Here is a 27,003-nt window from a genome sequence, read left to right on the forward strand (position 1 = left end):
ATATTGATGTGATTGATTGTTGCAAAATGTTGATTCAAATTAAAGATGATTTCAGCCTGTTGTAACAAACTAACACTCTACTCTGAGAGAAAAAAAATCATTGTGTTCAAAATAGATCGAGACAGCAGCAACTAGCCAGCTGCATGCGCTGAGTGTCACTGAGAGAATTGTTACACAGTGTACCCCCACACCCCCAATTCAAGACTTTCCCTGTATAAGACCTTGCTTTTTCATATACCTTATTCATGACCTGTGAAAAGGGTATACTTTTTGTGTGCCAGTCGAAGGGTTGCCATTTCTAGAACGAGGCAGCTCGTTTATGGAAATGCGGCGCTTTGTTGGAAATCAAATGAGGTTTCGGGAAATCCCGATTATTCCAACTCTGCCCCGGATTCTTACTTTGCGCCCAACAATACTTTGTTTAGTATGGAGTAGCAGTTTTCTCCCTTGAAATACTTGCATTAGTGATTCAAGGTAGCGTTCTATTTTTAGCGTCAAGGTCTCAATCTGATTTTCCCCTTTTCGTTCACTACTGTCCTCCTGTCCATGCCATTTTATTTGGGGTTTTAATTGTTCCGGAAATAAAAAACTACTACTCTTAGGACATCCTTAGTGTGCAATCTAATGTCATTATTTGTTTGATAATTGTATACATATTTCCCTTCCATACTTTTACGAATTCAAAGTATGTCATCATAGATTAGCAAGAGAGTTGACCTTGCCCTTAGTTGAGGTAGAATCTCTGCTGTTCTGTGATTTTCCCCTTTTAATTTGGTTTACAACAAACTTCGTTCAATATGGGAGTCGGCCGTGAAAACAAGGACATTTTCTTCAGTCCGTATGTCCCGGAAAATGAAATGCAGTAAGTGGTTTGTTGTTTTTTCTCACATTTATTGCTCTGCTTTGACACTCGAGAATTGTTAGCGAGTACTACCGTCACCGTGGCCTTGTTTTCAGCTGTGTTTGTTTACGTCAGCGTTGCATTTGTAGAAACATTGAACTATAAATAACACAGTCAGCTGGAATCCTTCATCATTTTGAACTCAGATTTATTTGACAATAAATGTTCAAAATGGGCATCATTTCTGGGCACAGTCTTGCACACAGACATAAACGGCAAGGCTGCCACACACTTAGTTGGTAGCGCGCTGGATTTGTATTCAGTTGGCCGCTGTCAGCGTGAGTTCGATCCCAGGTTCGGCGGAAATTTATTTCAGAGTCAACTTTGTGTGCAGACTCTCTTCGGTGTCCGAACTCCCCCCCCCCCCCCCCCCCCCCCCCCCCCCCCGTGTACATTACATTGGGTGTGCACGTTAAAGATCCCACGATTGACAAAAGGGTCTTTCCTGGCAAAATTGCTTTGGCACAGTTAATAATTCTCTACCTATACCCGTGTGACTTGGAATAATAGGCCGTGAAAGGTAAATATGCGCCGAAATGGCTGCAATTACTGGCCGTATAAAATTTCATCTCACACGGCATCACTGCTGAGCGCCTAGAACTGTACCCACGGAATATGCGCGATATAAGCCTCATTGATTGATTGATTGATTAGTTACACCACAGGCGAAGGTATCGTCCACTGGACTACTACTAGTACTATCACAGAAAAACTACTTTCTGTGATAGTAGTAGTCCAGTGGACGATACCTTCGCCTGCGAAAGCGCCCGAGTCGCACACTTATTTCCCTGTCAAGTAGGTTTAATTTGTAAACATTAGAAAAAAAAGTTTAAAAAAAAAAGTGATTGCCTACCTTCCTCCTACCCTATTTTTTTTGGCAATGTTACCGTAACCACACCTATTTTTGGGGGGGGCCTAACGATGATCTAATGTTGCTTTTCTTCCGATCAGACTGTTTAACATTCTTCTGTGGAAACTTTCAACTTATTAATTAATTGAACTTTTAATGTTTAATTATATCCCACCTGTGGATTGACACTGACTGACACTGACTGACAGTGGAAAAAAGAGAGCAATTATTAACTTGTCAGTGCATGTACTGCATTTTAGTTAGGCATTGCAACAGAGAGATCTATACATTGCACATGCTTGATAAGTTATCGGTTGTTATTACAGTTAAGACCCCCCCCTCCCCCCCCCCCCCAATTAAAGACTCCATCCCTTTTAACACCTTGTTTGTTCAGACTTTCTGTTCATAACCTCTGTAAATTTACCCCCATTTTAAGACTCCCTTCTTTTTCTCAGAATTTTGGAGGGGGTCTTAAAAAGGGGTTCCAGTGTATTCTTTTTTTCTCTCAATATTTGACAGACCCACTGACTGGGTGGCCGAGTGGTAACGACTGGGTGACCGAGTGACTGGGTGGCCGAGTGGTAACGCACTGGGTGACCCACTGACTGGGTGGCCGATTGGTAACGACTGGGTGACCGAGTGACTGGGTGGCCGAGTGGTAACGACTGGGTGACCCACTGACTGGGTGGCCGAGTGGTAACGCACTTGCGCTCGGAAGCGAGAGGTTGCGAGTTCGACCCTGGGTCAGGGCGTTAGCAATTTTCTCCCCCCTTTTCTAACTTAGGTGGTGGGTTCAAGTGCTAGTCTTTCGGATGAGACGAAAAACCGTGTACACTACATTGGGGTGTGCACGTTAAAGATCCCACGATTGACAAAAGGGTCTTTCCTGGCAAAATTGTACAGGCATAGATAAAAATGTCCACCAAAATACCCGTGTGACTTGGAATAATAGGCCGTGAAAAGTAGGATATACGCCGAAATGGCTGCGATCTGCTGGCCGATGTGAATGCGTGATGTATTGTGTAAAAAAATTCCATATCACACCGCATAAATACCCTGCGCCTTGAATATGTGCGCGATATAAATTGCATAAAATAAAAATAAAAAAAATAAAAAAATAAATCCCTGCGCTTAGAACTGTACTCACGGAATACGCACGATATAAGCCTCATATTGATTGATTGATTGATTGAGACATATTTAAACACAACAATTTGAACAAACAATACAAAACCAACAAAATTGAAAAGACAAACAAACCAAAATTGTAAATTAATGTAAACAAACAAAATAACTGAAAGGAAAGATCTAACTCAGACTATACAATGTCATGTGTTTTTCACACCTACAGATCTGTTTACCTTTTATTAACACAAGTCGCGTAAGGCGAAATAACAACATTTAGTCAAGCTGTCGAACTCACAGAATGAAACTGAACGCACTGCTTTTTTCACCAAGACCACATACTCGTAGTTTCGTCAGTCCACCGCTCGTGGCAAACCGCAAAGGCAGTCAAATCAACAAGCCATGCAGAATAGTGCGATAGTGGTCGCGCTGAGCAGGATAACACGCTTTTCTGTATGTCTATTCTTTTTAGCTTACTGAGTTTGTTTTTAATCCAAACATATCATATCTATATGTTTTTGGAATCAGGGACCGACAAGGAATAAGATGAAATTGTTTTTAATTTAAATCGATTTCGGAAAATTAATTTTAATAATAATGTTTATATTTTTAATTTTCAGAGCTTGTTTGTAATCCAAATATAACATATATGTATATGTTTTTGGAATCAGAAAATGACGAAGGATAAGATGAAATTGTTTTTGGATCGTTTAATAAAAAATTTTTTTTTAATTACAAGTTTCCGATTTTTAATGACCAAACTCATTCATTAGTTTTTAAGCTACCAAGCTGAAATGCAATACCAAAGTCCGGCCTTCGAAGATTGCTTTACCAAAATTTCAATCAATTTGATTGAAAAATGAGGGTGTGACAGTGCCGCCTCAACTTTTACAAAAAGCCGGATATGACGTCATCAAAGGTATTTATTGAAAAAATGAAAAAAACGTCCGGGGATATCATTCCCAGGAACTCTCATGTCAAATTTCATAAAGATCGGTCCAGTAGTTTAGTCTGAATCGCTCTACACACACACACGCACAGACACACAGACACACAGACACACATACACCACGACCCTCGTCTCGATTCCCCCTCTATGTTAAATCATTTAGTCAAAACTTGACTAAATGTAATTAGGAGACATATTCTGTGTTAGTCCTTTTATTCCTTTTAATTTGACACACTGTTCACAACACACTGAAAACTGATATGATTTCAATCGCTTGCGGCTTCGTAGCAGGCGGTAGAACCCTTCATCAAGATAAGTTTTCGTAAATAATTGTTTGTCTGTGCACATAAAAGACCGTTGGGTCGCTGTATTTGTAAATGTAAGATATTTTTGCCATAACAAACATTCCAACAATTTATCTTTCTTGTTTTTTTTATTCTGAAAATTGGAACGTTGGCAGTCTCTGTGATTTTGGATTTGATAGAGAACAATTATATATATATATATACATATATCTGTTTTGTCCAGAATTTTGGAAAATCAGAGTGGTCAGTCAACCGACGAGGAAGACCTACATCCACCAATTGGCACCGGTAACCGGTCATCACACCGTAACCGTCGCAGCGCACGTCCCCGCTCATCTTCAGTAGAAGCATGTCTCACCGGCATGTACAGACGATGTGGCGCCAAACAGGCCCGTCGAACTGAGAACAGTAAGAGATTAGAGTGCTGTTTGTTTATCATCTTCATTATTGGCATAGTGTAGTCTGGGGATCGAGACGATGCTTGATGCGCCCCGTGTCAGTCTGTGGATGTGCTACAATTTATCTTGTGTGGCTGAAGGGCTGTCTGTTTGTTTTGTTTATAGTGCTTGATTAAGAGTGTTAACTTTTACTCATTGTCTCCCAGGTACGGATATATATCCGTACCCACTCATATAGCTCTATCTGACCAAGTACGGATATATCTGCTCAGACTGTCATCTACAGTTTTTTTCTGTAACGTCCATCTAACGCCTGCATTCTAGCGTGTTGATACACAGTTACTACACAGTTACTACAATCCTGAGTGACCTGCTGCAGCACAGCTGGTCTCGGCTAAAAAAAACTTGGTCAACATAGCTGGGGTAGAAAGTGTTAACTGTCAGCCATTCTTGGTATGTACTACTACTAATGATTTAAAAGAGAAGAAAAAAATCCCAGAAATGAAATGGTCACCAAGACAGGTATTGTCCGTCTTTTTACTGACTGACTTTTTGTTGTTGTGGCAAGTGTGACAAAGACACAGTGTTGTGATGCTTCAGTCGGCTTGCTGACATAACTGAATCAGTGAATCACCGATTTCTATGTCAGATTTATGTCTCATAGTTTACTATCATTATAGTTACCAGTGTACAAAATGTGATATTACTGGAAGAAAAAAATGGGAATCATGCTTAACCCATTCTAATATTTTAGTTTTTACTGGTTGAAAATATAATATCAGTGTATGAGGTAAAAGACTGAGAACTGATGAAATTATCAGTTGATATTTGATGGACGGATTTCATTTAAACACTGCTTGTCTTGACAGCTTGGCTCTTTTATATTGGTGAGTGTTACATAGCATCAGTTTGAAAAATGGCTAACGCTAACTCTGATGTAAATTCACTGTAAGTTAAAACTTCTAATCTTACTTTGCAGTCAAGTACTTGCTGAATGTTAAGTTAAAATGCCTTACTTTGCAGTCAAGTACTTGCTGAATGTTAAGTTAAAATGCCTTACTTTGCAGTCAAGTACTTGCTGAATGTTAAGTTAAAATGCCTTACTTTGCAGTCAAGTACTTGCTGAATGTTAAGTTAAAATGCCTTACTTTGCAGTCAAGTACTTGCTGAATGTTAAGTTAAAATGCCTTACTTTGCAGTCAAGTACTTGCTGAACGTTAAGTTAAAATGCCTTACTTTGCAGTCAAGTACTTGCTGAACGTTAAGTTAAAATGCCTTACTTTGCAGTCAAGTACTTGCTGAATGTTAAGTTAAAATGCCTTACTTTGCAGTCAAGTACTTGCTGAATGTTAAGTTAAAATGCCTTACTTTGCAGTCAAGTACTTGCTGAATGTTAAGTTAAAATGCCTTACTTTGCAGTCAAGTACTTGCTGAATGTTAAGTTAAAATGCCTTACTTTGCAGTCAAGTACTTGCTGAATGTTAAGTTAAAATGCCTTACTTTGCAGTCAAGTACTTGCTGAACTTGAAGGTTGATGGGGAGGAGGAAGACAGCGCGAGGACTCCGTCTTACAATTCCAACACCTCGGCTTTTGCTGAACTGCTTCAAGAACGTGAGAAAATGCAGGTACAGCATGCGTTCTGTTGAAACACAGGCAGTGTGTGCTTCATTTGAAGCAGTATACCAGACAGGCATTTTAGTTCTCACTTTGTTTCAATCAGCGTGAATATCCTTTTGCTGCACTATCTATGTCTCTGCTGATAGTGATACGTTCTTTTGTTTTGGTGTTCTTGTTTTTCTTCTTCTTCTTCTGCGTTCGTGGGCTGAAACTCCCACGTACACTCGTGTTTTTTGCACGAGTGGAATTTTACGTGTATGACCGTTTTTTCCCCCGCCATTTAGGCAGTCATACGCCGTTTTCGGAGGAAGCATGCTGGGTATTTTCGTGTTTCTATAACCCACCGAACTCTGACATGGATTGCAGGATCTTTTTCGTGCGCACTTGGTCTTGTGCTTGCGTGTACACACAGGGGTGTTCGGACACCGAGGAGAGTCTGCACACAAAGTTGACTCTGAGAAATAAATCTCTCGCCGAACGTGGGGACGAACTCACGCTGACAGCGGCCAACTGAATACAAATCCAGCGCGCAACCGACTGAGCTACATCCCCGCCTTTGTTTATTACTTTTTCACTGATTGGAATGGGTGGCTAGGGAAGGGAAGAAGGATTTTTTGGTTAGTTCAGGAGAAAAAGACTCTATCGCCGTCGTCCTGGAATTTTGGCGTTACTCTATTCTTGGCAATTTTCATGTTTGTGTGCTTTAGACTAAGTCTAAGTAAAGCATTCTCCATGAAAAATATTCTCTGAAATACAATGGACAATACGTGATTTAACATTCTGCTATCCATACTAGGTACAATTATAACACTACTTCACAATAACAATTATCAGTTTTGGCCTTCTGCTGAAAGGCTGTCCAAAATGAGTTACGCCAAAATTCCATAACGACGTTGCTATAGCTTTTTTTGAAGAGACGTAAACTGGGAAAGAACTTATGTACACAGCACAGCAGTACGCATGATGTTAGCATAGACAAAAAGCTAACAATAGCAGCAGTTGAGCTTCGAGTCAAAACAAAAATAAAACTTCCCCCAAAAACAACCAAGAAAAATCTAAAACAAACTTGTCACCAACATCTTTTTAACATCATACGAGACAAATGCTTAGTCTGCTTTTTATTTAGCACAAAACAGAAAAAGATTAGTTAAAGAAAGGGATTTGATTGTGCACCCAGATGCATTTTGGAAACGGTGAGTACAACGGGTCTTCAACACTCTCTTACTCTATGAAGATTAGTTGAACGGGATGAACATTAATTGCAAAGTGGAATGTGAAGAAACTGTAGATTTGAATACAGTGGTACCTGCCATGAAAGGACACCTTTGGGACCAGGCCACAGTGTCCCTACATTGCAGGTGGCCTGTCATGACTACCGGTAGTCTTTCGGATGAGACGAAAAACCGAGGTCCCTTCGTGTACACTATATTGGGGTGTGCACGTTAAAGATCCCACGATTGACAAAAGGGTCTTTCTTGGCAAAATTGTATAGGCATAGATAAAAAAAAATGTCCACCAAAATACCCGTGTGACTTGGAATAATAGGCCGTGAAAAGTAGGATATGCGCCGAAATGGTTGCGATCTGCTGGTCGATGTGAATGCGTGATGTATTGTGTAACAAAAAATTCCATCTCACACGGCATAAATAGATCCCTGCGCCTTGAGTCCGACTCTGGAGATACGCGCGATATAAGACTTCATATAATAATATAAGTATTTTGGTAGAAATAACAAATGGACAACAGCAGGTGTCCTTTTATGGAAGGTGTCCTCTCGTCGGAGGGGCCGCTCATCGCAGGTGCCACTGTATGATGACATTTTATTTATTGTACCCACCCCAGGCATGGAACAACTTCGTCAACAGCTCGGAGGAGGACCAGCAGCGGATCCTGCACATGAGACGATCTGACGCCGCTCTCACCAGCATCCAGGAAGAGTCCTCTGATGATGGAGGGGACGACAATGGCAACCAGAGCCTGGATGACTCGTGGGAGAAGGTCATGACTACCAACTGTGATGGACGTACTGGTGAGGTTTTATTTTGCTGAGGGGGAAATTGGGCGGGAGATGCGATGCAGTGTTGGTCTTCTTGATACAGTGGAACCCCCCCTTTTAAGACCCTGTTTTCTGAGACCTCCTATTCATATTCTGTGTAAAATGTATCTATTGACTCCCTCCCTTTTACATTTTGTCAAGTTTTGACTAAATGTTTTAACATAGAGGGGGAATCGAGACAAGGGTCGTGGTGTATGTATGTGTGTGTGTGTGTGTGTGTGTGTCTGTGCGTGTGTGTGTGTAGAGCGATTCAGACTAAACTACTGGACCGATCTTTATGAAATTTTACATGAGAGTTCCTGGGTATGAAATCCCCAGACGTTTTTGTATTTTTTCGATAAATGTTTTTTATGACGTCATATCCGGCTTTTTGTAAAAGTTGAGGCGGCACTGTCACACCTTCATTTTTCAATCAAATTGATTGAAATTTTGGCCAAGCAATCTTCGACGAAGGCCGGACTTCGGTATTGCATTTCAGCATGGAGGCTTACAAATTAATTAATGACTTTGGTCATTAAAAATCTGAAAATTGTAATTAAAATTTGGTTTTTTATAAAACGATCCAAAATTACTTTTATTTTATTCTTCATCATGTTCTGATTCCAAAAACATATAAATATGTTATATTCGGATTAAAAACAAGCTCTGAAAATTAAAAATATAAAAATTATGATTAAAATTCACTTTCCGAAATCGTTTTAAAAACAATTTCATCTTATTCCTTGTCGGTTCCTGATTCCAAAAACATATAGATATGATATGTTTGGATTAAAAACACGCTCAGAAAGTTAAAACGAAGAGAGGTACAGTGAAGTGTGCTATGCAGCACAGCTGAACAGGCTCGTCACTTTCACTGCCTTTTGCACTAGCGGCGGACTACGGTCATTGTGAAAAAATGCAGTGCGTTCAGTTTCATTCTGTGAGTTCCACAGCTTGACTAAATGTAGTAATTTCGCCTTACGCGACTTGTTAAGACCTGATTTTCTCTGATTTTGTTAGGTCTTAAAAGTGCCTTCCGCTGTAGTAAATACATGTCCTCTATGTAAAATAAGAAAACATCTAATTCTGACTGCCCAAAGTTTCTTCTGCTTTTGTTCTCTCTCTCTGGCACCAAAGAGTCCAGAGGAGTATTTCGGCTTCAAGGGAGATAATTGTATAACAGACGTTTTTTGATAAATCGTGTTACTGTTTATGAACGCAAAAAGCTCTTTCAAGGTTGGGCAGTTCCTAGAATACTCCAAACCTTGCAAAAATTTAGCATTCTTCTTCTTCTGCGTTCGTGGGCTGGAACTCGCACGTACACTTGTGTTTTTTGCACGAGTGGAATTTTACGTGCATGACCGCTTTAACCCCGCCATTTAGGCAGCCATGCGCAGTTTTCGGAGGAATTTAGCATTCAATTCAAACTAACCTGCTGCTTCTTTATTTAATCATGTTTGTATTAATAGCTTGATATTATCTGATGTTGAACCAATAAGTTTACCAATGAATATGCCTCCACGCATCAACTATTTAATGAATCTTGTGTGTACTTTTGTCCACCAGTTCATCCTTGCTTCAGTGCAGAGGAGTGCTTTGAGAGAGTGGACAAAAATCTCCGTTCCATGCTGACACGCCGTCATCTGCCACTGGTGAGCAAACTGCTGTGCAAGGGAACCCTCATTTTAACAACCTTAATTTAAGTCTCCCTACCCCCCCGCGGGTTAGGGAAAAGAATTTACCCGATGCTCCCCATTAATTTAGGTGACTAACGGATTCTGTTTCTCCTTTTACCCTTGTTAAGTGTTTCTTGTATAGAATATAGTCAATGTTTGTAAAGATTTTAGTCAAGCAGTATGTAAGAAATGTTTAGTCCTTTGTACTGGAAACTTGCATTCTCCCAGTAGGGTCATATGTTGTGCTGTGTTGCAAGCCCCTGGAGCAATTTTTTGATTAGTGCTTTTGTGAACAACAAACAATTAACAAGTGGCTCTATCCCCCCCCCCCCCCCCCCCCCAAAATGTCTTTCTTGAATAACAGATGGACTATGAAGTTGTACTCCTGTCCCAAAATCAATATTGAACATGAAGTGTTAGTCCAATAGCTATGAAGAGATGCGCTCACAAGATGTTCATTTGGGAGAAAGTCCAGTTGTGTCTTTTTTGCTTTGTTTAAATATATGTGACTTTTGAAATAGTTCTGTTTTATAAACCATGCTCATGTGAAGATGTTCCATCACAGGGTTGTGTCCTTTTTACATTTAGTCAAGTTTTGACTAAATGTTTTAATGTAGAGGGGGGAATTGAGATGAGGGTCGTGGTGTATGTGTGTGTGTGTGTATGTATGTGTGTCTGTGTGTGTGTGTGTGTGTGTGTAGAGCGATTCAGACCAAACTACTGGACCGATCTTTATGAAATTTGACGTGAGAGTTCCTGGGAATGATATCCCCGGACGTTTTTTTCTTTTTTTCGATAAATATCTTTGATGACGTCATATCCAGCTTTTGGTAAAAGTTGAGGCGGCACTGTCACACCCTCATTTTTCAATCAAATTGATTGAAATTTTGGCCCAGCAATCTTCGACGAAGGCCGGACTTCGGTATTGCATTTCAGCTTGGTGGCTTACAAATTAATTAATGACTTTGGTCATTAAAAATCTGAAAATTGTAAATAAAAAAAATTGTTTTTAAAACGATCCAAAGTTTATCTTATTCTTCATCATTTTCTGATTCCAAAAACATATAAATATGTTATATTTGGATTAAAAACAAGCTCTGAAAATTAAAAATACAAAAATTATTATTAAAATAAATTTTCCGAAATCGATTTAAAAACAATTTCATCTTATTCCTTGTGGGTTCCTGATTCCAAAAACATATAGATGTGATATGTTTGGATTAAAAACACGCTCAGAAAGTTAACAAGTCGCGTAAGGCGAAAATACAATATTTAGTCAAGTAGCTGTCGAACTCACAGAATGAAACGCAATGCCATTTTACTCGTAGCATCGTCAGGCCACCGCTCATGGCAAAGGCAGTGAAATTGACAAGAAGAGCGGGGTAGTAGTTGCGCTAAGAAGGATAGCACGCTTTTCTGTACCTCTCTTTGTTTTAACTTTCTGAGCGTGTTTTTAATCCAAACATATCATATCTATATGTTTTTGGAATCAGGAACCGACAAGGAATAAGATGAAAGTGTTTTTAAATTGATTTGGACAATTTAATTTTGATAATAATTTTTATATATTTAATTTTCAGAGCTTGTTTTTAATCCGAATATAACATATTTATATGTTTTTGGAATCAGCAAATGATGGAGAATAAAATAAACGTAAATTTGGATCGTTTTATAAATTTTTATTTTTTTTTACAATGTTCAGATTTTTAATGACCAAAGTCATTAATTAATTTTTAAGCCACCAAGCTGAAATGCAATACCGAACCCCGGGCTTCGTCGAAGATTACTTGACCAAAATTTCAACCAATTTGGTTGAAAAATGAGAGCGTGACAGTGCCGCCTCAACTTTCACGAAAAGCCGGATATGACGTCATCAAAGACATTTATCAAAAAAATGAAAACAAGAAGAGCAAACGCTCGATCGAGTCACTTTCGCAGTTCTGAATATTATATGAGGCATCAGATGGACAGGAAGAAATTGCTATTCACAACACAATACAGATGTAAATAATTTGATGTAAAGAATAATCCTATAAAGTTTGAATCAAATCCGATGAATAGTTTCAGAGATATGATATTTCAATTTTTTTCCTTCAAGACATACCTGTGACCTTGAAAAAGGTCAAAGGTCACCAAAGCAGACGTCAAAGTGTAGAGGTCACTGGGAGTCACGTTCACATAAAATTTGAGCCCGGTCACTTTTATAGTTTCCGAGAAAAGCCCAACGTTAAGTTGTGTGTTGCCGAACAGAAAAGGCTAGTTATCTCCCTTGTTTTTCTGATAACGTTCGTAAAAGGCTACAGATGTAAATACTTTGATGTAAAGAATAATCCTACAAAGTTTCAATCACATCCGATGAACTTTGTCAAAGATATAAAATGTCTAATTTTTCCTTTGACGCTGACCTGTGACCTTGAAAAAGGTCAAAGGTCAACGAAACCATCGTTAAAGTGTAGAGGTCATTGGAGGTCACGACTAAACAAAATATGAGCCGGATCGCTTTGATAGTTTCCGAGAAAAGTCCAACGTTAAGGTGGTGTCTACGGACGGCCGGCCGGCCGGCCGGCCGGCCGGCCGGACAGACTAACACTGACCGATTACATAGAGTCACTTTTTCTCAAGTGACTCAAAAACGTATGGGGATATCAATCCCAGGAACTCTCATGTCAAATTTCATAAAGATCGGTCCAGTAGTTTGGTCTGAATCGCTCTACACGCACGCACGCACACACACACACACACACACACATACACCACGACCCTCGTTTCGATTCCCCCTCGATGTTAAAATATTTAGTCAAAACTTGACTAAATATAAAAAGAATAGAGATAAAGAAAAGCGTGCTATCCTTCTCAGCGCAACTACTACCCCGCTCTTCTTGTCAATTTCACTGCCATTGCATCGAGCGGTAGACTGACGATGCTACGAGTATACGCTCTTGCTGTAAAAATGCAGCGAGTTGAGTTTCATTCTGTTAGTTCGACAGCTTGACTAAATGTTGTAATTTCGCCTTTCGCAACTTGTTTGCTATTGATATTTTAACATGTGACTTTTGATATGAGATGATTTATAAACCATGATCATGTAAAGATATTCCATCACAGGGTATGGTTGCCCAGCTGGAAAAGGAGGTGGTGGATTTCTTCAATGACTGCCCTGGTTCTGTGTACGTCTCGCACCTAGCCAGCAGTTTTGAACGTCTGCTGCTGCATGCCGTCTGTCAGTTTCTGGGACTCCATTGTCACAGTAAGTTTCTCCTTGCAACCAGGAAATTACGGGGCAGTTTATGGTAGTGTGAGTCATCCAGAGACATCGGTGAATGTTAAACTGTATTTCGACGTTGTTACAAAATTTTGGATTCTTGTCGATTTTGGATGTTTTCAACGAAGTTCATCATTCTCAATGAGAAATATTCTCTTAAATACGATAGACAGTACATGATTTAATATTCTTTTATCTTTCTCTCCATACCAGGTACAAATATAAACACTACTTCAAAATAAAAATTAACAGTTTTGGCCTTTTCCTGAAAAAGCCGTCTAAATCGAGTCACGCCAAAATTCTGTGATGTCAATATATTTCATATCATTTCTATGATCATGACCATGTGGGTATCAACTGCCCGCACATTATAATTTACTGTCGGTAACAGCTTTTGCACTTTTCTGTCATCACAGGTTATGATGAGAATGGCCAGAGGAGAACTCAAGTGGAGAACAGAAGGTCATCCTTTTTTCTTCCCTCTGAAACTCTCGCGGATTATCTGGAGCGCATATCATGACCCCCTCCCCAATAACTCTGTCTTTATTTCTGTTTTTCTATCCAGTGTTTATGTACTTCTGTTTAGAACAAAGTTATTTTTTGTGGTAATTTTGAGGCCCTTTATCTGCAAGACAATGTTTGGTTTTAGCTGTCCCCAAGGAAGAGTTCAGCAGAAGAAAAAATGAATATTTGAAGAGGATTTTAAATCAGCTTCCAGGTGCATGTGTACAAAAATTGTCAGAATACTCTTGTCGACTTGACTAGACTAGCTGTTGTATATTATGTTGTCTTTTTTGCCATTCCGATTCCTGGACTAAGAAACCATCATATCATGGGCAGGATAATGATACATGTACTTAACAAATCATTATCTCAGATTTTATTTTTGTGACAGTTTGGTTTTAGGTGTGCAGTTTTATTATTTTTGTACAGTTGTGCTTCAGGAAGTAACTAGTTCCTCTTCCAGAGCAAATCATGGGCATGTATTCACAACTCCATGTATTACCAACTTTGTCCATGGTTACTGGACTTTATGTGGAGAATGGCATGTTTTATTACCTCCATACATCAAACTTTTGGTCATCTTTTATGAACTTAAGCAATTTTATTTATTTATTAAGGAGATTTCTATAGCGCATAACTAAAAGCACTATGCGCTTTTATGGACTCGACGTGGAGACTGACCACAAAACGCAATCAATCACCATTTCAACAGTACATGCTGGTGAAATAGCCGAGGCGGTAGTGGTGCCGGCTTCAAAACCAGTTGTTGCTATCGGCGTCTGTTTCATCCCCACATTCGGCGAGAGATTTATTTCCCAGAGTTAACTTCGTGGTAGCACTGTGAGAAAGCAGCCCAAATGTCCATGAGGGTAAGGCCTAAAAAAAAAATAGGTGTGGTTACGGTAACCCGACCTACCCTATTTTTAGGGGCCGATCCTATAACTTTTTATTACATTTGTCAAAAAACAAAAACAAAAAATGAGTGCAAAAAACGCAATGAAACCGAAAGCGCCCGAGTCGCACACTTATTTCCCTGTCAAGTAGGTTTAATTTGTACACACTAGAAAAAAAAGGTAAAAAAAAAAAAGTGATTGCCTACCTACCTACCCTATTTTTTTTGGCTATGTTACCGTAACCACACCTATTTTTTTTTTGGCCTAACCTCACAGGACTATATGAAATACTATCATATCCGTAGAAGGTCACGCACCTTTCAATTCACCAATCGTCCAGATTCTAAATAATTCATGTAAATGCAACATTTGACCGTCTTTTGAAGACCAAAACCATGTGATTTCATTTTCAAGATGATGAAATGTGTTAGCGAGCTACTATATTGGTCAGAAGTCACTGTACAACAGTGCACATTTGAACTAATATTGTACACTAGATTGCCACTCTTGTTGGGTGTGCCTTGATATTAACGGTGATTTTTATGCGTTTCCTATGCATACTACTTGTGTATTGAGATAGGTTTCTTAGCTGAAGTGCATGCAACATTTCGGCTTCATGATATTTACATCTGATGTATGTTTGGTTAGTGGAGAGAAAGTCCGAGTTTGATGTATTTTTGAATCTGTACCTATTGTCACATGTTTATGGAACTGACAAGTTCGGTTTGAATTGACAGAACTCCTCTGCATACGGTTATATTGGCATCGCCTATCTTTTGAATTGTTTTGCCAAGTCTGAACGACAGCATGTTGTCAGCACAAGAAATGGTGCAAGCTTGGTACTATCAGATGACATGCCATTAAAATGTGTGTGAGTATGTGCACCCTTTCATTCAGTACACCAGGTGAATGTGTCATAAGGTTATGTTTGTGTTGTAAAACGAATCCAGCATCTCTCCCTATGAAACAAACACAAGCACACTTACAGAATGACCCACCCAAGCAACCCTTAAATAAAATGCTGATAACTTTTGCATCTATTTCTTCATATTTACTGCATGACCAGTCCACAAAGTGTTAAATGTGTACAACACATGGACATTTGTGCACTTGTGTAAAAATAATTCCCCGGATGACATCACAAGGCTTGAAATGGAGCAGTAGCCAAACTGATTTGAGTGATTTGAATACAGCCATTAGAGAGCGATTGACAAAGTGTCCTGTCAGAAGGTAATCTGGTCAGCCTTTACCTTCCCTCCAATCATTCCACAGTGTCCTGTCAGAAGGTAATCTAGTCAGCCTTTACCTTCCCTCCAATCATTCCACAGTGTCCTGTCAGAAGGTAATATAGTCAGACTTTTTTTACCTTCTTTCCAATCATTCCACAAAGTGTCCTGTCAGAAGGTAATCTAGTCAGCCTTTACCTTCCCTCCAATCATTCCACAGTGTCCTGTCAGAAGGTAATCTAGTCTGCCTTTACCTTCCCTCCAACCATCCCACAAAGTGTCCTGTCAGAAGGTAATCTAGTCTGCCTTTACCTTCCCTCCAACCATCCCACAAAGTGTCCTGTCAGAAGGTAATCTAGTCAGCCTTTACCTTCCCTCCAATCATTCCACAGTGTCCTGTCAGAAGGTAATCTAGTCAGCCTTTACCTTCCCTCCAATCATTCCACAGTGTCCTGTCAGAAGGTAATATAGTCAGCCTTTACCTTCCCTCCAATCATTCCACACAGTTTCCTGTCAGAAGGTAATCTAGTCAGCCTTTACCTTCCCTCCAATCATTCCACAAAGTGTCCTGTCAGAAGGTAATCTAGTTAGCCTTTACCTTCCTTCCAACCATTCCACAAAGTGTCCTGTCAGAAGGTAATCTAGTTAGCCTTTACCTTCCTTCCAACCATTCCACAAAGTGTCCTGTCAGAAGGTAATCTAGTCTGCCTTTACCTTCCCTCCAATCATTCCACAGTGTCCTGTCAGAAGGTAATCTAGTCAGCCTTTACCTTCCCTCCAACCATTCCGCAGTGTCCTGTCAGAAGGTAATCTAGTCTGCCTTTACCTTCCCTCCAACCATCCCACAAAGTGTCCTGTCAGAAGGTAATCTAGTCTGCCTATACCTTCCCTCCAATCATTCCACAGTGTCCTGTCAGAAGGTAATCTAGTCTGCCTTTACCTTCCCTCCAATCATTCCACAGTGTCCTGTCAGAAGGTAATCTAGTCTGCCTTTACCTTCCCTCCAATCATTCCACAGTGTCCTGTCAGAAGGTAATCTAGTCTGCCTTTACCTTCCCTCCAATCATTCCACACAGTTTCCTGTCAGAAGGTAATCTAGTCAGCCTTTACCTTCCCTCCAATCATTCCACAAAGTGTCCTGTCAGAAGGTAATCTAGTTAGCCTTTACCTTCCCTCCAAAATACATGGGTGGGACTGAAAAATGTCATTGAATCCTGGGGCCCTAAGACGCTGAAGGATATGTATAATTAACAACCAAAAACACGTCACCACAGACATTACAAATCCGGATTTCCGGAAGAATCCCACCCGTGAAAATGTGTTCCAAGTTAGGTTGTCCCTCCAAAATTATTGACACAAATGCAACTCATAACTGCTTTCTTCAGGTTACCCATGATCTGGAGGGGGAAGGGGATTGTTTTTGGTATACTCGGACATTCAGAGAGGTAAGTCTCGAGGGAAATAAGGTTGAGTCGATCTCCGAATTCAGAAACATTTCTTAAAGGCTAACAAGTCATACCATTTGATTTACAAATTTGCCACTTTGTGGACTGGTGATGCACAAGCTGAAATTAACCCACACCAAATATGAAGTCTATTTTTGGATGGTGGATCACCCTGTATAAGGAAAAAACTGAACCATCAGACTGCACAGTACAAACTTTATTGAGCCATGAGAGCAGAGTTATTTCTTAGACCTGAAGTACTCGTTCAGCACATCCAACGCTTGTGTCTCCTTCCCGTAATCCTGCAACACAGCAAGCCAAAAGGAACAAATTAGTTTCAAGCATGCCAGAAAGCATCAGTTTAGCAGCAAAAGCTTCAGCCAGTCAAAATTCACAACACAGCCAGTCAAAATTCACAACACAACCAGACATAAATTCACAACACAGCCAGTCAAAATTCACAACACAGCCAGACAAAATTCACAACACAACCAGACATAAATTCACAACACAGCCAGTCAAAGTTCACAACACCGCCAGACAAAATTCACAACACAGCCAGACAAAATTCACAACACAGCCAGACAAAATTCACAACACAGCCAAACACAATTCACAACACAGCCAGTCAAAATTCACAACACAGCCAGACAAAATTCACAACACAGCCAGTCAAAATTCACAACACAGCCAGTCAAAATTCACCACACAGCTAGACAAAATTCACAACACAGCCAGTCAAAATTCACAACACAGCCAGACAAAATTCACAACACAGCCAGTCAAAATCCACAACACAGCCAAACACAATTCACAACACAGCCAGTCAAAATTCACAACACAGCCAGACAAAATTCACAACACAGCCAGTCAAAATTCACAACACAGCCAGACAAAATTCACAACACAGCCAGTCAAAATTCACAACACAGCCACACAAACTTGAGAAATTGTTCTGCCGTTTCTTGCTCTCATGGGATATGTAAAACCGAAAGACATTACTCTCATACAATGTGGGACCCAACAAAGGACTGTTCAAAATACACTAAGATAAAAGCCTTGCAAGGGAGGCAATTCATTTCTATGTACACATTGTGTAGACCGAACCATAGACCATTTATCCTGGACCGCTAACTAGCTCTCTCTCCGCTCTTTCTATTACGAGGTAGCGGCCTCTCGCATTTTAGAACCTACGCTTACAAGCCTTTCAGAAATCAGGGGGATGTCATATCCGGTGTAGATTGTAAACATGGACGAAGTTGCCGAGGTAAGTTCTAAAAATGCTAAAATAAACTCAGCTAAAGTGCATATGGAACATGTTTTTCGATGAGTTTTGTTAAGTTTAGTTTGGAGTTTTGGAAAATCCAGTTCATTGTCACCTCCCATTGTCACAAATAACTGGAGCGTGCTTTCTTTTCACTGTCTTCGAATCGCTGGCCTTTCAAACCGGACGCTAAGCGCCCCTGAAAGTCGAGCGTCGTAACCTCGAAGGGTCACGTGACGAGTTGGCGGTCCAGGCTATTTGGTCTATGACCCAACCAAGGGCCTGTCTCAAGATAAAACCATTGAAAAGGAGGCAAGTCATTTTACAGATAATTTGTAAAAGGAGTCGTCATTGTATGTATGCAGACACCCTATATAGAATAATCTTCTGATAAAGCGAAGCATAGAAACTGTACGCGAGCTATTAACCAGTCTTCTCCTGGCAACCAAGATAATTATTTTATCGCTAAAATAAGCTGATGAGGGTGCTTAAAATAGACCAACGTCAAGTTAATCACAATAGAGATGATGAATAAGGACATGTTTTCCTCTATTTCATAGCTGTCACAAAAACCAACTAGTTTCATTGCATTGTTTGTCTACATTCTTGTGATCACATTATTATGTCGAAGAGATGACAGAGAAAAGAGTCCAGTACCTTGACTACGACGACACCACAGCCGTTGACCTTGCGAGCCTTTCCCTCCTTGTCGATCTTGCATAGGCCTGCCCACTCTCCGAGCTTCTTGCTGTCGTCAACCTGCAAACAACACATGTCATTCAAACTTTGGAAACGTTTAAATACAGAGTGAAAACAGTGCAACTTAAAACAAGAAGGGCAAAGCCCATACGACTCACATGCTTGACCTAAACCTAGCAATGACATCATACACTAAGAACTGCTTTACACATTTTTCCTACCAAAATACATGTGACCTTGACCCAAGGTCAAGGTCATCCAAGGTCATGCAACACAAAGCTGTTAATTCAAGACATAGGAAGTACAATGGTGCTTATTGGCTCTTTCTACCATGAGATATGGTCACTTTTAGTGGTTCACTACCTTATTTTGGTCACATTTCATAAGGGTCAAAGTGACCTTGACCTTGATCATATGTGACCAAATGTGTCTCATGATGAAAGCATAACATGTGCCCCACATAATTTTTAAGTTTGAAACAGTTATCTTCCATAGTTCAGGGTCAAGGTCACTTCAAAATATGTATACAATCCAACTTTGAAGAGCTCCTGTGACCTTGACCTTGAAGCAAGGTAAACCAAACTGGTATCAAAAGATGGGGCTTACTTTGCCCTATATATCATATATAGGTGAGGTATTCAATCTCAAAAACTTCAGAGAAAATGTGAAAAATAGCTGTTTTTTAGACAACATTTATGGCCCCTGCGACCTTGACCTTGAAGCAAGGTCAAGATGCTATGTATGTTTTTTGGGGCCTTGTCATCATACACCATCTTGCCAAATTTGGTACTGATAGACTGAATAGTGTCCAAGAAATATCCAACGTTAAAGTTTTCCGGACGGCCGGACGGACGACTCGGGTGAGTACATAGACTCACTTTTGCTTCGCATGTGAGTCAAAAACTATGTAGTCTAGCACACTCGTGTCAGAATGTGCGTGTTCTGCCCCATAGTAAACGAATGAGAAAGATACTGGAAAAAAGAACATATCTCCCGAAATAGTTCCATCAAAGTTCACAGGCATGGGAATTGAAAATTGTAAAAAAGGCTGAATTTTTTTTAACTGAAGGCGCGAAGCGCCTAGCCTTACAAGGGGGGTCCGGGGGCATGCCCCCCCCAGAAAATGTTTTCTCCAAAGAACCCAGATGGTGCAATCTGGTGTCATCTGAGCTCCAAGTTTGCCATTAAATTCTGTTTTTAGAATCAGTGTTTAGTACCCATTTTTGCTTTTTAAAAAAAAAAAATAAATATATACCTGTATTATATGGTTTAAATTTGTTAAAAAATTGATCTGTTGAGACAAACAGGAAAATGTAACTTGAAACACAACCTGTGCAATCTGGTTTACTTTCAAACATAAAAGTTCAAGTAACTGAGGCGGGCGGTAGCAGTGCATGAACAAAGTACGGAAAGTTTTCGCGGGCTTTTGCGGGGATATAGCTCAGTTGGTAGCGCGCTGGATTTGTATTCAGTTGGCCACTGTCAGCGTGAGTTCGATCCCAGGTTCGGCGGAAATTTATTTCACAGAGTCAACTTTGTGTGCAGACTCTCTTCGGTGTCCGAACCTCCCCCCGTGTACACTACATTGGGTGTGCACGTTAAAGATCCCACGATTGACAAAAGGGTCTTTCCTGGCAAAATTGCTTAGGCACAGTTAATAATTGTCTACCTATACCCGTGTGACTTGGAATAATAGGCCGTTAAAGGTAAATATGCGCCGATATGGCTGCAATCTACTGGCCGTATAAAATTTCATCTCACACGGCATCACTGCAGAGCGCCTAGAACTGTACCCACGGAATATGCGCGATATAAGACTCATTGATTGATTGATTGAAAGGCAAAAGTAACCGGTGCTTTTTTTGTGTGAGCCTCCCCCCTTTATTTTTTCGGCAGACACTTGCTTTTTCGGCGGGAACAAAACAAAAATTCGACAATTCCCATGCCTGGGTCACAATCAAGGACAAGAACATTTTGAGATTGGTTCAGATTGGAGACAAACCACACACACACACAAGCCCACACTAGGACATTTGCTCATGTTACAATATACCCCCATGTAAAATTAAATTACCAAAGCTTCCATGAACTACTCTTGCATCTCTCCAATAACCAACACTTGAAAATGTTTCAATCACCAAGAAAATATAATTCAGAAACTTACAAAACCGAACCTCAGTTATGCATGAGTTGCTAATCCTCATCCTGTTTCAGTAGAGGGAGCATATTTGTCATCACAGGTTCAATAAGCCTTTACGAGCTGGTAGTATTACACTTACGTTTCCTCTCGAAACCACATACAGGCAGTTTACTATAAGGTGAACACAAACATGCTCAACTACTGAAGCAGAACATGTAACGGAAATTACCTTGAGGAGGTTGATGCCGTGCTCTGCACACAGGGCTTCAACAAGTTTGGTGTACATTGGTTCATCTACACTGTTGGACAGGATGCACAGGTGAGCTTGACGTCTGCAATCAAAACACACCCATTGAGCACACAGCACTGCACACTTTTGCCATAAGTACAACAGCTTAGTCCAACAGAATTACATCAGTGCCGACATTCAAACACTATCCTGTCACTATCGTCTGTATGTGGCAAAAGTGTCGTTCACTCAACTACGCTCTGTTGTGTCTCGCTAGTGGTTTAGAATTAACGTCTTTCTTTCTTTATTTGGCGTTTAACGTCGTTTTCAACCACGAAGGTTATATCGCGATGAGGGAAAGGGGGGAGATGGGATAGAGCCACTTGTTAAGTGTTTCTTGTTCACAGAAGCACTAATCAAAAAATTGCTCCAGGGGCTTGCAACGTAGTACAATACACGACCCCACTGGGAGAATGCAAGTTTCCAGTACAAAGGACTTACCATTTCTTACATACTGCTTGACTAAAATCTTTACAAACACCGACTATATTCTATACAAGAACCACTTAACAAGGGTTAAAGGAGAAACAGAATCCGTTAGTCACCTCATACGACATGCGGGGTGCAGAGAAATAAGGATGTGGAAAAGACTTTTGGTAAGTGAAATAAAGGTGATGGATCCAGTCAGGTAGAAATAAGACAAGAAAAGAATTGGAAAACTGCAGGGAATAGCAGGGAGAGTTTTCTTGGAAGGAAATATAGGTGAAAGGACTGGTAAGGCAGAAATAAGACAAAAGAAGAGAAGAAACAGAACCGTTAGTCGCCTCTTACGACATGCTGGGTAGCATCGGGTAAATTCTTTCTAGTCCCAACCAATATGGGACTCCCCCTAACCCGCGGGGGGTAGAATTAACGTCGAAGTCAGGAATTTTGACTATGTCTACATCTTGACGACATACAGCAGCAAGAAAACATTCAATGTTGCAGACTGGGAACCCCCGTTTTGCACTTTCAGTATTCTCAAACAAACTTCGTGTATTTTCAAAAAAATGAGCGTATTCCACACAGCGTTTGCACATCCATGATTAAAACATGCCTCATGCGCGTCCCTAACACCGTTAATCAAGTTTACCTATACATTTAAAACAAATGCTTTTTTTCAATTTTTACTGACAAAAACTGTACCATATTTGACGGACTACAAGCCGCGACTTAAAAAAAAACAACAACAAGAAGGGCAAAGCCCATACGACTCACATGCTTGACCTCGACATTTAGGGTAACTAAACCTAGCCATGACATCATACACTAAGAACTGCTTTACACATTTTTCCTACCAAAATACATGTGACCTTGACCCAAGGTCAAGGTCATCCAAGGTCATGCAACACAAAGCTGTTAATTCAAGACATAGGAAGTACAATGGTGCTTATTGGCTCTTTCTACCATGAGATATGGTCACTTTTAGTGGTTCACTACCTTATTTTGGTCACATTTCATAAGGGTCAAAGTGACCTTGACCTTGATCATATGTGACCAAATGTGTCTCATGATGAAAGCATAACATGTGCCCCACATAATTTTTAAGTTTGAAACAGTTATCTTCCATAGTTCAGGGTCAAGGTCACTTCAAAATGTGTATACAATCCAACTTTGAAGAGCTCCTGTGACCTTGACCTTGAAGCAAGGTAAACCAAACTGGTATCAAAAGATGGGGCTTACTTTGCCCTATATATCATATGTAGGTGAGGTATTCAATCTCAAAAACTTCAGAGAAAATGGGAAAAATGTGAAAAATAGCTGTTTTTTTGGCAACATTTATGGCCCCTGCGACCTTGACCTTGAAGCAAGGTCAAGATGCTATGTATGTTTTTTGGGGCCTTGTCATCATACACCATCTTGCCAAATTTGGTACTGATAGACTGAATAGTGTCCAAGAAATATCCAAAAGTTTTCCGGACGGACGGACGGACGGACGACTCGGGTGAGTACATAGACTCACTTTTGCTTCGCATGTGAGTCAAAAAAACGCATTGCGGCTTATAAAAAGATGCGGCTAAAACGTTACCTAAACTTGAATAGGGTTCACCTAATGGAAGTCGCCGGAGATTTTCATTTCGCTCGATTAGCGATTACCGGTACTTTATTAGCTCTCTACTCAAGACTTGACGCTTTTCTCTTTCTCTCGCGAATCTTCGTTTATCAACAAGTCGTCGTGACAAGCGTACAGAAAAACACCGGATGTATCAGGATGTCGCGCACGCGAGATTTCATTTTTTTGGTGTCTCGTGATAGATGGAGGAGCGAGAGCCGCCATGTTGTGTTTTCCTCTGCTCGAAATGTGCGCTAGAGTCGTAAATCATCCCAAAAAAGCTTATGCCGGGCGGGACTACATGTGTGAGTTGGTTACAAATTGTGTGTGTGTGTGTGTTATTTTTCTTCAATTTTTTTTCACTTTTCTTCTTTGTTTCACTTGTTTATTCTCTATCCGATTTCGCCAAATACCGTACTTTCGTTTGCCTGGTTGTTTTGATTGACACGATCCGATTATATTATTTTTGACGGCGGTTAATATAGTGACGTTATCATGTGCCAAAATACTGGATCGGCTTCAGGATGGGCTTGTGAAGAAAAGTAGTCAAGGAATTTCTCTCGCCGTATTTTTTTCCCACTGACCGTATTCTCGACAATCATGCGTACAAAATACGACGAAATTGTATGGGTTCCCAGGTCTGATGTTGCCTTTTCCTGAACAATGCCCCCCCCCCCCCCCCCAAAAAAAAAACCCCTCAATTTTGCAGACTTTACCAGGGAGACTCAGCTCGCACAAGTTGGCCAATTATAAGGCCGCATACGCCTTTGAACAGAATTTTTTTAAGCGGACCTGCAATTTTGTTGACATGCAGACCTGTGCACACTCAAAACGCTCATCAGTAGTAAACAGACCAATGATTCAGTAGTAAGCTGTAACGACAGTTCAAAGGTCTCCTTTGCTGGATTTTACGATCTCCAGGTTGTCTTGAGAATAAATGGACTTCCAGCACTGTTGTGCCATTTTCTTCTTCTGTGGTGACAGAGCAGTACTTTTTTTTGGGGGGGGGGGGGGGGGGCATAAAACATCGGAATTTCGGAGTTTCAATTAAAAATCCGTAACACCGTATTCTGCATATAAAAATTGGAGAAATTACGGAGAAACCGTAGATGTGCACAGGTCTGGCCTTGTCATGGAGAAAAACAATTTTGTTGTGCCTAATCTTGAACATGAGCGTTGTATGTAAATCTCACTATCCGGTACCATTTTTGCATTGTATCCCATACAAGTTGCTTTTCACAATGAAAAGAATGACACTAGCGACATTATTTGATGACAAGATCTCCAAAAGTAGGTATAATTAGGTCATTCATGTTGATGGCCGAAGCAACAAGGCATTAAACGACGCTCCTTTCTGTTCTAAAATTGACAGTGCAGCCGTTCATCCTTTTAACCATTATGTAAATAAATCATATCTTCATACTGTAGCACAAATAACAGTTCAACCTCAGATATGCATGAGTTGCTAATCCTCATCCTTTTTCAGTAGAGGGAGCATATTTGTCATCACAGGTTCAATATGTGCATTTATACTTCGAAGATCACTTTCATGCTAATAGTAGATTTTCGGAAACAAGTCTTGTTAAGTATCAATGTCAAATGGTTGAAAGAATTTCCCTGGCTTCAGTACGATGAAGAAAAACAAACAATGCATTGCCGCATGTGAATACTGAGAGTGGGCCCCAGATTTCTGTTTTCCGCCCCAGCAATTTCCATCTCTTGGGCCAGTGTGGCCCTAGGCCAAATAAGTTAGTGTCGATCCCTGTACGGTCAGTGTCAGCTTCACCCGTCCAGCTACCGCGCTGTGTTTGGGTTTGTAAACACGGCTGGCAGCGCCCACTGATATTATTGCCTCTCTTCAATCGTGACAGGCTCCATAGACTCTTGTCAGGATTCATGGGCCCGATACTACCCTGAATCGGTACCACATCTGAATCGGCCATTTTTTTCTATCTCCGTGGTGCCGGAAACTGAGTCACGCGAGTTGATCGTCCGCGTTCATTGGCTGACTACCAAAACGTGTTTTCAGATTTTAGAGCATGCTCTAAAACCAAAACACGATGCGAAACACGAAAGTGTTTTCTGAAACGCGTTTTGGGGGATGTCACATGGGAAACACGCCGTTTTGAAAGAAAACACGTTTGTGTTGTGCGTCTGACATGGCCTTAACATTGTCGCAGAAAAACCATCTCTGCAGTTACAGCGCTGAACGCCTGAAGTTTAGTACAACTAGTACATGGGTGCAACCTGGAAAATTCCAAAAACCGGCAAAAGTTGGGGTCCAGCTTTTTTAGTATTTAAAATGCCAAAAAAAACTCTCTCCTGGAACAAAAACACCGGCAGCCGATGAAACCAAAAACCGGCTGCCGGCATGTAGCCGGCAGAGTTGCACCCATGCTAGTAGGATTCTGACTTTACCTCCACCTTGATAACACACAGCAATACTTACTTGTCAAGGGCCTTGGTAGCCTCGTTCGCTCCGCGTGCGAGGCCATCATGAATAAGTGCAGTTTTCAGCACCTCCTGAACAGCAGTGTAGATGTCCATGGAACCGGTGTCACCGCCCACAGCGGGAACAGCATCTCTGCAAGACAGGAACTTACTTGCTGAGAAAAACACAGTGTTGCAAGAATGCAGCAAGCGTTACTGCATAAGTTTCATTCATCTCAAGCACACTTTCGTTGCCATGTTCAGGTATTTTTGGATTACAAAGTCTGGAACTTATGGCAGAAGGGGTCTATCATCTATGTCGACCAAACGCAGGTGCATTACCTGTGGGTGCACTTGTGCATTCCCTGTCAACAACAAAACACATACAAGAAGTGCACATACAGCGAATGCACCCGCCTGTGGACGACAGTCACAATACACATAGAATATTCCCAAGTTTGGGACCTGTTGGCGTAATATATCAAGATCAAGATCAAGACACTTTCTGCTGAAATATGACCGAGTATGACTGCAAAATGGCATTACCAACCAGGTCGGTTTCACGCGGCAGCTACTGCACACAATTACAAACATAGATATCATATCCAACGTAGTACTAACTAACAGACTCCGTGAATTTTTCTCAATGTTTTGATCTGCTTCAAGAAAACAATCTCGTAAGCATGGTACTCACCCTTCTGCGTCAGACATATTGACCAGATGTCCTTCTGCAAAAGTAAAACAACCAAAATATCAGTTACAAAGGTCAACAAAACATTGTTGAATAAAACTGACCGCATAAAATCGTTCGATTCTAAAGTTTCGATGTAGAAAAAGACCGATCAAAAATAACAAACAATACTAACGATGTGTTCCTCTAAAATCGCAAAGGAAAAGGAAGTAGCAGGAAAGCGCAGAGTCTTCTGGGAAAAAAACCCGGAAATGACCCCAAATGGAACAGA

General features: G+C 40.6%; 3 protein-coding genes across 3 annotated transcripts in view; 2 read left to right on the forward strand and 1 right to left on the reverse strand.

The window, feature by feature from the left end:
- The window catches only part of LOC138966079 (orexin receptor type 2-like), a 302,367-nt gene that overhangs the window by 124,421 nt on the left and 150,943 nt on the right, over nucleotides 1–27,003 (forward strand). The gene's annotated exons all lie outside the window — the stretch shown is intronic.
- LOC138966082 (R3H domain-containing protein 4-like) lies at nucleotides 697–15,394 on the forward strand. Its single transcript, XM_070338169.1, has 7 exons — nucleotides 697–862; nucleotides 4,354–4,538; nucleotides 6,036–6,154; nucleotides 7,989–8,175; nucleotides 9,748–9,833; nucleotides 12,963–13,104; nucleotides 13,536–15,394. Exons 1-7 carry the CDS (start codon nucleotides 798–800, stop codon nucleotides 13,637–13,639), a joined length of 888 nt encoding a protein of 295 aa, XP_070194270.1. The 5' UTR covers nucleotides 697–797; the 3' UTR covers nucleotides 13,640–15,394.
- Nucleotides 17,390–26,999, reverse strand: LOC138966084 (small ribosomal subunit protein eS12-like). The gene is made up of 6 exons (XM_070338170.1): nucleotides 26,908–26,999; nucleotides 26,736–26,769; nucleotides 26,061–26,195; nucleotides 21,520–21,622; nucleotides 19,109–19,210; nucleotides 17,390–17,489 (listed from the first exon to the last, which is right to left on the reverse strand). Exons 2-6 carry the CDS (start codon nucleotides 26,750–26,752, stop codon nucleotides 17,427–17,429), a joined length of 420 nt encoding a protein of 139 aa, XP_070194271.1. The 5' UTR covers nucleotides 26,753–26,769; nucleotides 26,908–26,999; the 3' UTR covers nucleotides 17,390–17,426.

Source organism: Littorina saxatilis, linkage group LG5 (assembly GCF_037325665.1).
Source record: "Littorina saxatilis isolate snail1 linkage group LG5, US_GU_Lsax_2.0, whole genome shotgun sequence".
Lineage (NCBI taxonomy): Eukaryota > Metazoa > Mollusca > Gastropoda > Littorinimorpha > Littorinidae > Littorina > Littorina saxatilis.

What these genes read in the sequence shown, in the direction of transcription:
- LOC138966082 (XM_070338169.1), top strand. Translation starts at nt 798, where the DNA reads ATGGGAGTCGGCCGTGAAAACAAGGACATTTTCTTCAGTCCGTATGTC. An exon ending in GGCCCGTCGAACTGAGAACA is followed by an intron (nt 4,539 to 6,035) that starts GTAAGAGATTAG and finishes CTTACTTTGCAG; the next exon opens with TCAAGTACTTGCTGAACTTG. An exon ending in TCTGGGACTCCATTGTCACA is followed by an intron (nt 13,105 to 13,535) that starts GTAAGTTTCTCC and finishes CTGTCATCACAG; the next exon opens with GTTATGATGAGAATGGCCAG.
- LOC138966084 (XM_070338170.1), bottom strand. An exon ending in GCTACCAAGGCCCTTGACAA is followed by an intron (nt 21,623 to 26,060) that starts GTAAGTATTGCT and finishes TTTTGATTGCAG; the next exon opens with ACGTCAAGCTCACCTGTGCA. An exon ending in GTGGTGTCGTCGTAGTCAAG is followed by an intron (nt 17,490 to 19,108) that starts GTACTGGACTCT and finishes GCTGTGTTGCAG; the next exon opens with GATTACGGGAAGGAGACACA.